At 44.2% G+C, this 14,636-nt stretch overlaps 1 protein-coding gene across 4 annotated transcripts in view; it reads left to right on the plus strand.

Annotated features, from left to right (window-relative positions):
* Window positions 1-12,214, plus strand: part of LOC115382720 (SH2 domain-containing protein 3C-like) — a 55,561-nt gene extending 43,347 nt beyond the window's left edge. For 2 of the 4 annotated variants that reach the window (XM_030084570.1, XM_030084572.1), the window contains 10 exons: window positions 2,859-3,008; window positions 3,453-3,730; window positions 4,753-4,880; window positions 4,966-5,338; window positions 6,519-6,648; window positions 6,745-6,860; window positions 6,991-7,162; window positions 7,597-7,708; window positions 7,803-8,009; window positions 9,753-9,928. In XM_030084570.1, the coding sequence (XP_029940430.1) occupies window positions 2,859-3,008; window positions 3,453-3,730; window positions 4,753-4,880; window positions 4,966-5,338; window positions 6,519-6,648; window positions 6,745-6,860; window positions 6,991-7,162; window positions 7,597-7,708; window positions 7,803-8,009; window positions 9,753-9,928 (1,842 nt within the window). Of the gene's footprint in view, window positions 1-2,858; window positions 3,009-3,452; window positions 3,731-3,849; window positions 3,928-4,752; window positions 4,881-4,965; window positions 5,339-6,518; window positions 6,649-6,744; window positions 6,861-6,990; window positions 7,163-7,596; window positions 7,709-7,802; window positions 8,010-9,752 lie in introns of all 4 variants that reach the window. The other 2 variants (XM_030084569.1, XM_030084571.1) reach the window with 2 other exon arrangements.
* The last annotated feature ends 2,422 nt before the right edge of the window (window positions 12,215-14,636 follow it).

Raw genomic sequence — 14,636 nt, forward strand, 5'->3', positions numbered from 1 at the left:
CACACACACACAGATAGAAATGAGCCCTGACTGCTGTGCAAAACCTGTATTCTGATCAGTTTCCATTTGTGACATCTTAGCAGTTGTTCCACATAAGTAGAGATCTTGAATGCCGAGGACCTCGTCCTGCATGACAATTGTTAATCTGATCCAAGTTAGTTGCTGCGTGGGAATTGCAGCAGAGGCTCCCCTATGAATCCCGTGATCTGTCCATGTGTCGAAATGTAAGCAGACAAGACAAATGAATCTCTTAACTTTTCCCAGTGGAGATTGAGCACATCGCATGACAGTCGCTGCCTTTGGTGTGTGTGAGTGTAGATAAATGTTTGAATGTGATCCGGCGTGAAGCTTGGACACTGCTGAAATGGTGGAAATGCACCATATCTGTAAAGTCCATTTACCATAACACTGATTCCTAAATGTCTGCCTGGTTTTCACATTCTGAGAGATCGACAGACTGGCGTGTGCATGACTCTGATCATCTGTCTCAGCCTTCTGTCTCACTCTCTGACATGATGATAAAATATGGAAAAATATTTTGAATCGCTGCTCTGGTTTGTATTTCAAACATGCACACTTCATACTCCATGTTGGAATCCTAGAAACCAATGGGAAAAATATAGAACTTCACTCATGTTTTTGTGTGGGTTGACATGGTTATCAGGACGGGGGTATTAGTTGAGCGATTACTCTGGGAAAATTTTGGCTTGGAAAGTACCGTTTAAATGCTTTACACGCAGAATGACACTGATTAATGAATCCCATCATCTGTCACAGCTCAGTAGAAATTGCTTTAGCATTCAGAAGGAGGGGAAACTCTGCCAAGCAGACAGCTGCGTGTGTTGCTGATGTAAGCAATTGAATTTCACAGCTGGTGACTAAGATTCAGACAAACAGACAGCGGACGCACGCTGCACGCACATGTGGCTGCGGCGCGCTCGTCGACGCGCGGCCCCTGTCACTTGATCAACCTCTGTCTCTCGTTCACACACACGCGCACACACACACACACACAAGCACAGATTCAAATCAGCCATCTGTGAGTCTTCCCTCTACTCATTTGTATAATCTATTCATGTATTCATGGATTTGCCCCAGCATAAACCTGGGGGAACCCCAGGCCCCCTGGTTACCAAAACAGTACTTAATAACTAGATCACACAAACAAAAACGCGATGAGTGAATACTGTACATCAGCTTTCCCGGACCACAATCCTCATTCCTGCTCCTTTTCTTCCATATGATGAATTGTTGTGAAACTCAACACTTAGCCTGGTGATCTTCAGGATGCTTAATTTAGGCTGTGTTTATTGTCCAGATGAGCGCCGTCGGTTCACAGCGCTGTTCAGTTCAGAGACATGATACAAAGATATGATCAGTGAAAGTTGCATAGTGGTTTCACGGAGTGGATCAGCTCCAGCAGCCCGCATCCTAAAGTTGGATAAAGAGGCATCGAGAAAGAAAAAGTAAAACATTTTTAAAGAATTTTTTTGCTCTCATCCCATTACAACGCCAGACATGAGAAATGTTCAAATAAATGGATATGAAGAAACTCTTCCCAGGAAACAGAGCAAACAGACAAGAATGAAAAGAAATACAGAACGAGCATTTCAAAGTTCAATTCAGTGAGAACCTCTGACTCTCTTCCGTAGACTGATTTCTGTTCTTTCATTGAGATTCACGTATCGATGGTCAGGGGGAACTTAATGAGTTCCTATTAAAAAGGTTTCAGCATTTTCATCTGTCTTCACTCTTCAGTTACTCATGTAAACTGATGCAGCAGCTTGCATTGATGGTTTTGGTCTTCCAGATTGGCCCAACAGAGCCACAAGAGTTGCTTCAAATGGCATTTAGGTTCTGTAGTTTCACTCAAGAGCATGTGAAAGGAGTTAAAGGAGTACAGATGTAAAACCAATCCAGAGATTCTCGGGTTGCTGATGTTCTCGCTTGTTGAGATCCCGACTCGAGCTGCAGAATCCTGAGCTGAGCTGAAGTTATCAGGGGGAAAACCAGAGTTCTGACCATTACAACGGTGTAGTGTGACTGTAAAATCTGCTACATTCTTCAATTCTGGGCAAGAAATCAGATAAACAAGCTGCTCACCTCGACAATATGTTCTCCAGCAGAAGTGATAAGAAGATGCTGTGTGTTTCCTGAGATTCTGATCTGTGTGTTTACTGCCTCCTGCTGGCCTCTCTTTACCTCTGCTGTGTTGTATTGCATATTGAGAGCCTTGCTTTATGCTATGTTGAATACATTTAAGGCTCTACTTATTCACCTTCAATCTCCAGACACAAACAACACGCAGGTGTTTTTTTTAAAGGTTATGCAGCTCAGTTTGAAATATGTCTCCTTCACAGTTTGGCTTTCAGATCAATATTTGCAACTTCCTCTCACAGAAACCAGACACACATCTGCAGTGTTTAGTAACAGCAAGATGTACAGCCTGAAGCTGTTTCTCTGACCAAGAATGGGAAATTGCTTTTTAAGATTGCTTGTTTTGTCAATACATGATAAATAAGTTTCATTTTTTTTGTGCTAGTGCTGAACTTGTAAAAATACAACTTTGGAAGATCATTGCAGTGCCTGTTGTTGGCGTTTTTATCGGTCATTGCCAATTCAAACTGTGCGTAGACGAGACGGTTTTGGCAGCGAGAAGGATGCTCGTATTTGCTCAGCAACACAAGCTGTCCGGAGGCATTGTCATGAATAATCACTGTTCTCCAAATTTAATTATTTAACGGTGAAAGTGTCAGAAGCAAAATGTTCACTCGCAGGCTGAAGCTCGGCGAGCCAGGTTTGCTCCCGGCTCTCTCGTCTTCTAACTTTTTCTAACATTTTTCTATTTCTCCATGCAGGTGTCAGAGACTCTGGTTGTGCGTAACGGTGACTTCCTGGTTCGGGACTCGCTGACCAGCGTCGGGGACTATGTCCTGACCTGCCGGTGGGATAATGAGGTGCTGCACTTCAAGATCAGCAAAGTTTTGGTCAAATCCAATGAGACAAAGGTACTTTTACTTGGATATCTCACGATATTTTCCATATACTAACACTGACTCTCATCCAGTCACATTTGTTAGAACTGTTGCATAAAACAAATGTGTGAGTCATTATGGAATCTGAGTTTAGCCTTTATGTGTGTCTGTAAGCTAACATGCATCGGTCTGTTTGGAAAAAAAGGCCTATTTATTCTTGTTGCCCCTAATGATTGGGGTAATTACTTGCAGAGGCTCATTTGGTGCAGGTGTGCCTCGTTGGCCAGCTGTGCCTCTGTGAGTCCCTCCGTCTCACAGCCTTAATTCCTGCCCGTCTTTCCCATTTCTTATGTGCATCCAGCAGTCAGCAGATGACTTGAAGAAGCATTTTACGTATTGAATGCAATAAAAGAAAAACAAAAACAACCAGTTAAAAAAAAAACTGACTCCATAAATCTGTTGTAATGTTCTTCACAGGTGCAGTATATGTTGGAGTCCGACAGCTTCGACTCGGTCCAGGAGCTGGTGCGGTTTTACATCGGCCAGCGCAAACCGGTCTCCCAGTCCAGCACCGTCCACATCTACTGTCCGGTCAGCAGGACCCTCCCCCTGCGCTACCTGGAGGCCACCTTCGCCCTCGCCAACAGCAAGCAAGGCTCCGCCTACTCGCCGTCCAGCCAGAGAGGGGCGTACATCAAGAGGCGCAGCGTCACCATGACGGACGGGCTGACCACTGAAAAGATGATACCTCACAGGTGAGTTCCCAGTTCCTGACGTAATAAACACCGGGAGCCAGCATTAACAGACTTTTCTTTGCAGTCTTCGTCTAAAATGTCGTTGTTTCATTGTTGCTTTATGTCGCATATATGATCAGTGACTCAGACAGTCCCAGTCCAGTTGAGACTCCAGTGGCAGCACCAGAACCTGAGCCGGATCCTGTTCCCCACTGCAGGTTGTGTGTGTGTGCGCGCGCGTGTGTGTTTTCCACCAGTGTTAATCCCTGAACATCTGCCCTCCTTATTGCTGCAGCTTCCTGCCTTCACAAACACCATCGCACCGCCTTTCCCCTTGTTACTGAGCACCTCGTCCACAGAGCGAAGTCGCACTCGGCTGCTTCGGCACCGGATCACTCAAGTTTCAACAGAACGACGCTGCTTGAAACTTGAAGGTGGATCTGCAAAGTGGGAGCAGAGAAATGTGTCGTGTGTGGTGGGTTTAGGCTCTCATCGGCATGCCAGACAGTATTTTGGCACAATTGCTGAAATTGGATCATATTTCAGAAAAATGTGTTTAAATTCATGCGTAAAGTTAATTTTCTCTGCCATTTAATGTGCGTGTGATTGCTGTGTCACCATGGCTCATTATGACTTCATGTGACCCAAAAACGATCAAAAGAAAAATTAAATCTACATGATTTATCTATAAATCAAAACTCATGACTTTTGAATTGGAAGTTTTTATCATCGCAGTAGTTTCTCAAGAGATCACGCTGCGCGACATGTTCCTGCTCCTGCTTTGAAGTCCCACATGTGTTTTTTTTTTAGACTAGAAATCCCCGAAATGTGAAACGTGTGTTTATTCTGACAGTCACACCAACGTGAATCTCTCCGCCTTCTCTCACCCTGAAGTAATTCACAGTTACATCCCTGATCACGCCTTTCCTGTCATCTGTTTGACACCCTAGACTTCACTCCTTTCGAGGGGATTCCTTCCCAGAAGCTTGAAAGCTGGACCAAAAACGATTGGTGACATTGTCTAAATTTTTTGTCATTTGCAGCCCATCGACAATCCACCACCATAAAGATGCAATGCGAAACTGTGCGATGAGCATGGACCAGATTCAGGAGTACCGCTGCCCTCTGTCCCCCGTCGGCGAGGCACAAATATCTCCTGCATATTGTGCGAGTAAGTGCCTGATCCTCACGCATACGCCGAGCAAACACTCTCTCAGTTCTCTCTGAGATATTCAGGCTGCGTTTTCTTTCCTCAGTCACCAGACAGCGAGCGCACTCAGGTGGGCGGGTGTTGGCCGTCGTCCCCCCCTCGCCGGTGATGCGCCGCTCCAGCGATCCGCAGCTCAGCCCGTCAGCCGGCAGCAACCCCGCGGAGCACCCGGCGCACGGCTCCCACTCGGCGCACTCGTCGCCCGCCCACCATCAGAGCTACCAGGCGCACTCTTCAGAAACCGCGGGGAGCTACTGCGACCTCAGGCCCTGCCCCGCCGGGCCGCCCAAACCCCCCACCAAGAGCTACGTGGAGCGACTGCGGGTGGAGGAAGGACGGCAGGAGGGCGCGAGAGAGGAGGGGGAGGGCGTGTTCAGCACTCCACAGGTGGAGACTGCTTCTTCCTTCAGGCCGGCCAGGTAAGAGACACACATGATGGACGTGACTGTACTTTCAAACGATGTTCAGCCTGAACAGATGTCTCAGATTTTGGGGGGAAAAAAATGCAACTGTCAGGAGAATTTAAATCGGCATGGTGAAGAAAATGTTCAAATGGGCATGTTATCAAAAAATATCATGAAATATCGCCGCTGCACGGGAGCTGTGAGGAGAAGAAAACCGGACCATATCAGTTACATCTGCAACTTCCATGTTTCTGTTTTCCCAGCTGTTCCCCACGGTTTTCTTCACAGTCATATTTTGTTCGAAAGTCGGTTCCGCTGCCGATATTTCGTCACACGGTGCAAAAAATAAATGTGAGTGAGGTAGTTTTGACAGGCACTGCAGTACAGCTGTGAGTGAACAGAGACCGGGAAAAAAAAAAAAAGACCTGAGTAAACAACTGATAATCCTGTGGGAAATGGCCCGGGGGCAGGCTTTGTGCTGTGGTCAGAGACACACAGCAGATACTGTATTTTATTGGGCTCACGGCGCCGAGGGAGGACACAGCAGATGAGGCTTGTAAAAAGGGAAAAATGGCCAGGCGCGGGGAGCTGGCAGCAGCGATAGCGCGGGCGGCACCTTTGGACCGTCCGCGCATTTTCTGTGAAATTCTGGTGCAGTGGGGATTATTGCTGAATCGCTGCGAGCTCTGCTGGGGAAATTGGCAGTTAAAGGCAGGGGGGGGAAAAAAAAAAAAAGCCACTGATGCTTCGGGCAGCGATGGCTGGCACGTCTCGTCCTGTTTAGCAGCTGATGCTGTGGCGGCGCAAATGGAGCCAGGCTCACTCTCCAGCAAGAGCGATGTTATCTACTGGTGCACTGGGAGCCGCGGTTAGCTAATGGGAAGTAAACGCAGTGGAAATGCAGTTTCTGGTGATTTAGAAACAACTTCATGAATAATTTTTTTTTATCCACTAAAAAACCAGTAGCTGAACAAATGTTTTGTTTTGTTTGAGTTTAACAGGTCAAATCAACAGGAGCCACATTGTCCATTCAGATTCACCAAGTAGAACATTTGTATTATTACTTTGTAAAGTTGCCAGTATTTTCCAGTAAGGGCTTTGTTTTTAATTTTACTTGAAAATCCCCGTCCCGGTGGTCCTCGCCGGTGCTCATGTCCGGTTTTCCATCTAATGCGCTTTAATCTTCCTTGTGCAGGTACGAGTCTTGCCTTATGCCAGCTGAGAATAAGCCCTTGGAGATGTCTGTGCTGAAGCGAGTCAAGGAGCTGCTGGCCGAGGTGGACGCTCGGACTGCGGCGAAACACATCACCATGGCGGACTGCACGGTACGCACCGAAACGCTCCCGTGCACAGGAAAACTGAGCGACAATACTGCTGTGATACACTCAGCTGATCATATTTCTCTTCGCTCTTTGGGAAAGGTTGCTAGAATATTTGGTGTGACCGCTGAAGTGCAAAGGATGATGGGAGTGTCCTCAGGGCTGGAGTTACTGACACTACCGCATGGACACCAGCTGAGGCTTGACCTGCTCGAGAGGTACGACAGTCCACCTCTGCTCTTTAACACACTCTGTCATTCATTCTTTATATCTACGGTCATCCTTTTAGCAACATTCTAATTCATTTGAAGCCTTTTCTATGAACACTGCTGCTGTTTTCCCCCTCAGATTTTACACCATGTCCATCATGGTGGCCGTGGATCTCCTGGGCTGCACCGGGAGCACAGAGGAGCGGGCGGCCCTGCTCCATAAGACCATCCAGTTAGCAGCAGAGTTAAAAAGCAATATGGGCAACATGTTTGGGTTTGCTGCTGTGATGAGAGCTCTGGATCTTCCTCAGGTGAGACGGACTAAAGATCCCATTATTAGCAGTAGTTTCCATTGTCTGGTTGAGCGCGAACTGCTTCTTTTTATATAAATCAGTCATAGATGTTGTATTTATATAGTGTAGGAAATACAAGCTCAGTATAGGATTGAATGTCACTGTGGAGTAACTTGTTCATCAGCTGAGGATTGTGAGGAAGTAATGCATAAATACTAAGTGAAAAGAAACTGGGGGGGCGGGGGTGGGGTGGGGGGTTCCTCAGAAACGTAAACCCACAGCAGCAAACTAAGAAATCCACAAAAAGGCCTTTCACTTCTGCGATTGAACTGAAATTGTGAGACATAGCAAGAAACTCGGCATCTTATTCTCTAGACTGTGGAAACCTCCTGTATCAGAACCGTGTTTTGCTGAAGTGCGACAAAATTCTGTGTGCATGTTCGCCTTTGCAGATTTCCCGCCTTGAGCAGACGTGGGTCACTTTACGCCAGAGACACACAGAAGGCGCCATCCTGTACGAAAAGAAACTGAAACCCTTCATGAAAAATATGAATGACGGCAAAGGTGAGACCCTCACTGGTGTCACACAGATCTGTGTGTCACTGTGTGATTATTTTCTCTATAAAGCTGGACACCATTTTTCCCCCTCTTCTCTCAGAATCGAGCACCCTGTCCAACACGTCTTTCCCCCACATCCTTCCCGTGCTGTCTTTGCTGGAGCGGGGCTTGGCTGTCGGGGAGACGCTGGAGCCCTGGGAGAGCGCCGAGGTGGGAGTGGATGTGGTCATGTACCACCTGGAGGCAGCTCGTACCATCGCTCATCATGGCGGCATCTACAGAAACAACACAGAGACCAAATTGCAGGGTGAGACGTTCGTGTTTACCTCAGAATGATCTGAAAGCCGATCGATTAAAAAAACAGTCTGTTCCCTCACGAAAATCACACAATTACCCAAAGAAAAGGACATTTTCTAACAACACCATCTTCAGTTTCAAAATCTTCAATTTACAACCAATTGTCACAAATATTTCAGCGGAATTTGTCACTTTTTCATCTGAATATTTGGCCGTAACTGCAAAGCTTGGTAAAGATTTTCTATTAAAATACAAACTATTGACTCTTAAAAAGAAATTAGCCATGTAATGTTGTGTTATATAAGAGCTTCAGATGCTCAAGTTATTTTCCTTTGTTTAAATTATATGACTTGTCAACATGGATTTCAAGAAAAGGCTAATTTATGCATAAAAAGGGTGAAAAAGTCTTTAAAAGTCAAAACATCATAGGGAAAACTGCAGTGCTTTTCTCAAACATGCATGAAATAAACAACACGCATCACACTAAAGGTGACTGGTATTCACCATCATGCATTTAGCATTATTCAGTTTTGAGTTTTCTTTGTTAATCATGGTATTACCCTGAGACGACCACGTGAAAAAATAATTGATATAGTTACTGATGATGTTAACGTGAAGGATTTTTATTGCTATGAGTTTAAATCACTCACCAGCCTGTTGAAAAGTGTCCGTCCAGGGAGGACCTGCGCTCATGTTCCACCACAGTGTTTCACAGAATGTGAAATATCTTCCCTGTGCTCCTGTACAGCACATTAGAGAGCACGCCCATGTGGTGTTTTGCAGTATATCTTGGAATATGTGAGCTTTTAGCCATAATAGCTTCTGCTACGATGTGATGACATGACATGATGGACTCCTCCGCAGCCGTCGATGAGTGAAAAATTGCAGAAAAAAATTCAGCAAATTGAATTTTTCAAGTAAACCTTTGCAGACATTGTAGGGTTTCCTTGAATTTGCATTAATTGCATTGACAAGGTTGTAATTTTCTGTCGTGTGTGTGTGGTTTGTGTGTGTGAACTGTATTGATCCTCAATACTTCACCACTGGTTCTCACTTCGAGGCCATTACTGCTTTATTGAACTGTCTGTCAATAGTTATCAGTTCACGTCTGTGTTTTTTTGTTGTACTCTGCTATCGACCACTCTGACCTCAGGTTGCCTCTTTTTCAACACGTCCATAAACTAAAGGGCCACTTTTGCCATGTAGTTATAATCCAAATGTCCAGATCTCGCTCGGAAACCGTCTTCTGCGACTGTATTTCTTTTTATGGAGAACTGAGGCGGATTGCTTTGTAGAAAACATGGGTTGATTTCCCTGCAGGCTTATTGCGATCAGAGCCAGAATCGTTATATTTGACCATGAACGATCAGCGTAAGTGGCGCAGTAATCACACCTCAAAGCTCCTTCATCCGGTTCTTCATCTGCTCAGTTGTTATCTCGTGTCTTACAAATCGAGTTTCTTAAGTGGCCATAAATGCCAGAGAACATCTATTCTGTGTAATTTTTTTTTTTTAATTTTTTATCTGGTTTGCAGCAGTTTTTTTTTTAAAATAGAATTTGAAATACATACATTTATTATCCTTTCAAGACAAAGTCTTACTGTTAAAATAATGCAGTCATATACTTGTGTGCAGCAACCTGTGTATTGAAATACTTATTAAGCTTGATGTTAAATAATATCTCGCCGACTTCTTTGTTTTCCTGCTCATTGCTGCTTCACAGTGGAGTAAACTTCCCATCTTTTCCCCTGCAGGTTTTCAGGAACGAGCGGAGATACGCGAGATCTTCCAGACAGAGTTCCAGATGCGTCTGCTGTGGGGCAGCCGCGGCTCCGAGGGCAGCCAGTCGGAGCGTTACGAGAAGTTCGACAAGGTCCTCACCGCCCTGTCGCACAAGCTGGAGCCCCCCGTGCGCCACAGCGAGCTATAGCCCCCGCCCCGATGACGGGACTCTTGGCTTTGCACTTACCGCCCGGAGGTGGTATGGTCTTGTTTTCCATCGCGAGGGACAACGGACGAGAGTCCAGCCCGAACACTGACAGAAGCGAGGGGAGACGAAGAAGGCAGCTAAAAGAGGACATTCAGCACGGAGCGAGAATCCAAATACGAGAGCCTCACTTGAAAACGTGTTGCACTCACTGTAGACTCAGAATCCAGTTTCTTCTGTGGAACTTCGACGCTCACTGCTTAAAATATTTAAAATGCAAAAAGGAGAGGAGAGAGGCGAAGTGGAACAGATGGTAGGAGAGAGAACGGTGGTCAACTCTTCCAGTACAAGCGCCGACACGTGTACGGTGAGCCCGGAGGGCCGGACGGAGCCGGAGGATCTGACTTTGCTCCTGCAAACCACAGAAAAGCAACTCCTGTCGCACACTGTAGCCGGAAAAACGACAATAACCCCACATAGCTCATCTATAGATGTTTAGTCTGTGTGAGTGAGCGTGTGTGTGTGTGTGTGTGTGTTGCTCAGTCCATTTACGTTCCTTCATTTTTGTACATCATCAATATTTCTTGTTTTTTGTTTTTCAGTCCTGTTTATTTGTCCCAAATCGAAGAATCTCCACTCATTGCGGACATTGCTACTTAAAACTGGTGAGGATCTGTCAGTGCTCATTGCGAGGGAGCCCTCGCTCATAAAATCTCATTAAATATGTATCGAACAGTCCCATTGAATCTCATTAAAAATGTATCAGGCATGCATTAATAAATGTATCATAACGAAACATTTGCAGAAGTAATGCATCGACTTCAGTGTGAGGGCTTTGTGAGTTGGTTAAATTGTTAGAGACCAAATTGCACAAATTGTAGCTTGAAAACAGCAGACAAAATGTGAAATTTGCCCTCTGAAATTGAGCTAAAGCAATGTTTCACTTAGTGTAGAGGCGTTTCTGATCATGGTCTGGTCCGCTCTCAGGTTGAGCATTCGAAGGAATATTTCAAATGGATCGATGCATGGAGCTGTAAATGTTACACCAACTAAAATGTTGCTTTAATGATCATTTAAATAGAAAGCTGTCAAACCGAAGAAAAACGTGCAACAGGCATCTTTTATATTTTGATTTTTTTTTTTTTTCTGTTGTCAGATTGAGAATTATTAAAACTGACAGAGATTGTCCTCTGATTGTATGTTCTCGCTTTATGTTCCAGCAATAGAGCTAAAATTGCCAGAATACTTTTTTTTTGTTTCAAGGAATTGCTTTTTGGTTGACCGGTCAGTGTTACTACTGTTGCTGTATTAAGAGCGTAGAAGCCTGAGAGGGCTGAAGCCATCTGTCAGAGATATGCAATCATATCAATAAAGGGCTGACATCCCCGAGGAGCAGACACCCATCCAAGATACTGTTGGAATTTCAATTTTTTGAATTGTGGGTTTGCCTGGGAGCTTCAGGAGGGGCTCATCATTCTTTTTTATTTTTCTTTTTTTATTTTTGAGAAGAAACCTTGATGAAAAGGTGTAAGCGGGTGGTAAAATCTAAACAGTTTTTTATTAAAACTCACATTTTCAGAAATGGATTTACTGTGAAAGGAAACACAAAGAGGAAGACAAAGAGGCAGACAATCTCACACTCTCGTTTAACCTCAAATGCATTCATGGCAAATAGGAAAAATCCGGAGAACTCAGAGATAGCCCATGCATACAAAAGAGGAACATGAAGACACGGACCCTCCGAACTCCGAGAACCTGGGACGTAAACAATACAGTGACGGCTGTGTAAAATATCAAACAGTTCTGAAAATGTTACTTTCTTTGTCAAAGTTGCCCACTGGACATCCTAAAATTAACATTTATAATTTTCCAGCATATTTTTTTTTCTTGTCTGGGTGTCAGCTGTTAAAGGTCAGAGTTCAAGGGAGCAAGGATTCATGTGCCACTTCATGCTGTGGTCCAGCAGGGGGCGTGCTCTGGTCAGCAAAAAAGAAAAAAAATCACTGAATTGTAAAATTGAAGTCTTGAAATGAAGAAAGTGTGTGTTTTGAGACCAAGAGGATGCCTACTGGTTTAGGTTTGATTTCACTGATGGAGATGATGGAGGGATTTGTTTTTACTTGTCCTCTGCTGAGTGATGTACAGAAATGCTCCGACTTTCACAGAACTGTATGAAATGAGTTTGAAAAGCAGAAAAACGTGAAACGCTGAAAGACTGATCTTGTGTTTTTTTTACGTACTGTACATAGCAATTCACTTTTTTTCAAATAAAATGATTGCTTGTGTCAATGAAATTCAGTCTTTTTTTTTTAATACGTTGAAAATTGACACCATACACACAACAGTTTTAAAACTGCAAAAAAGAATTCACTAATAATTAAATAATCACTTCATTTTGATTTTTAATTCTAAATATGTTCCAATTTCTTTCAGGAAGTACAACAATAAAAGACTGAAACAAACAGTTTCTTCCCATAAATTACAATGAAGAAAAAAAACAGCAGTGCAGTTCAGTGTCTACTTTTTAAATACTTTTTATTTATTTATTGAAAGATACCTTTTAGGATACAAAGTGAACATTTTACACGAACAGTTAGATATGTCAATATGAACATGTATCTCATCCATTAAAAAAAAAATCTGGTGCAATGTTGACTAATATCCAGTAGGGCGCAGCATTTCGCTATCAAACGCTGAACTGTCACATCTTTAACCTTTCTCCAACAGTCCAGTCAAAGTTCAGTCAGATTAGAATGGTTACCCTCCCAAGTAGACACTCTGCTTTGTTTTTGCATTTGTTGCACAATCTCATGATCTTACTCACTTGATCTGCATCAGTAGTGCTTTAATGTTCAGCATCCTGAACTCACTAAAGATGTGTTTAATCGCTGAAGTGTCTCATGGATGCACAGAGCATGCGTGTTGTGTGTGAAGCACCTCACATTGTTTTGCAGACAGACCCATGGTGTTGGCAGCAGATAGGAAGAAAGACAGATGGTGTGTGTGTTGTGCGTGTGTGTGTGTGTGTGTGTGTGTGTGTGTGTGTGTGTGTGTGTGTGTGTGTGTGTGTGTGTGTGCGCGCACAGATGCTGCAGGAAGACTGCTGTTGCTGCTTACTTCCTGCATGAAGGGAGCAATGTATGTAGCCCAGCAGCTGTTATCCTGAGGGGGGTCAGGTTTATTCCAGGTAAAAAAAAAAAAAAAAAAAATTAAAAAGGGGCGGGTGGGTCCTGGGAAGAAAAAGAGAAAACAGCGGAATCTACTTTTGTGATCATACAAAAGCTCCCTTGTTGCTGGACAGAAAGGAAAAAAACAGAGGAGAACACAATAGAGCCAAACAGAATAGAACGTCTCCTCATCCACAACAATAGAAAATTATTAAATGCTCCAGTCTTTGTCTCCTTGTTGCATACAGTTCCACAGGCGTAACATGTCATGGATGTAATCTCTAAGAGGATTCTCCCTGCTTGGTATCATGCTACATGTTAATTTCAGCTCTTTATATTCCTGACTGCAGCACACCCTGGATCTCGGAGGCCTGCCTGCCAGTGAGCCAGCCATCCACCCAACCAGCGTCAATTCACCCCTAATCTCTCCCCCAGTTCTTCCATAGCTAATCCGTTGTGTTGGTCATTGTCATCTGATCATGTGTGACCTTGGCTGCTCTATAGCTGCTCTATATGGTGACGGGCGGCGTCACATCGATATTTGCCGTCCATCTCCAAGCAGATGATGGCAGAGCTGATGGCGAGGGGGGTGTTAAGGATTTAAAAACTCGGTGCTGCGGTTTCTGGAAGAATTCAAAGTTTTAAATGTACCATAGTGTGAGACTTTCTCATCAACCAAAATGACGTCCATGTTTTGTGGGCTATTGGGGACGACTGAATTTTGGATGAAGTTTTACTGACAGAAGATTATCAAAAAGAAAATTCACTTTCAAACTTCACATGTGACCAGCGCAGCACTTCAAATCAAGAATAGTCAAATAGAAATGTTTAACATGAGGTCTTGTTTCTGTTTTTAGTTGGTGTGAAGTTAAAATATTGTAATTGCAATGGTGTACACATTGCGTTTTCACATCAGCTTCACAAAAATATTATTAACTCTGAATGATTCATACACTTTCAATAATTTCCCACACCACATAGATATAGTTTATTTATGTAAACCACAGGAAAAAATGTATTTGTATGTAGTGAACTCATGCGTGGAGCCTGAAAGATCACTCTGATTTGCCACATAATCAAATAAAATCACATTCCATTGACATACAATACAGTTGTGACGCTCCATTCAGACAAGCTTGACCCAAACTTCAGGGAAGCTTAACAAATATAACATGACATGCAGTGGTGGTGCGATCATTCCTGGGTAACTCCCTTTATAACCATGAAACTTACAGCCGGCCTTCGGAATCCCACCCACACCTCATCTCCAGCCTCCCTCTGAGTCCTCCCCACGATTGTTTCCACCAGTGTAGGAACCCCTCGTTCCAGCAGGGGACTCATCACGTCTTCATTATTTTTTCAAAACTTCCACTGCAAGCCTCCTCCGTCACAGAACACCCTCATCTTTTCCCTCTAGCCTCGGCGTGCACCCACGCCTCACGCTTCCCCTTGCACCCGCCAGGCCCCTGGTCGATCCGTCTATCTGCCCCTGCACTGACTCCTCATTAACACATGAATAAAGACAAGGAAAGGCCTGCTACGGC

The sequence above is a fragment of the Salarias fasciatus genome (genome assembly GCF_902148845.1).
Source record: "Salarias fasciatus chromosome 7 unlocalized genomic scaffold, fSalaFa1.1 super_scaffold_4, whole genome shotgun sequence".
Classification (NCBI taxonomy): domain Eukaryota; kingdom Metazoa; phylum Chordata; class Actinopteri; order Blenniiformes; family Blenniidae; genus Salarias; species Salarias fasciatus.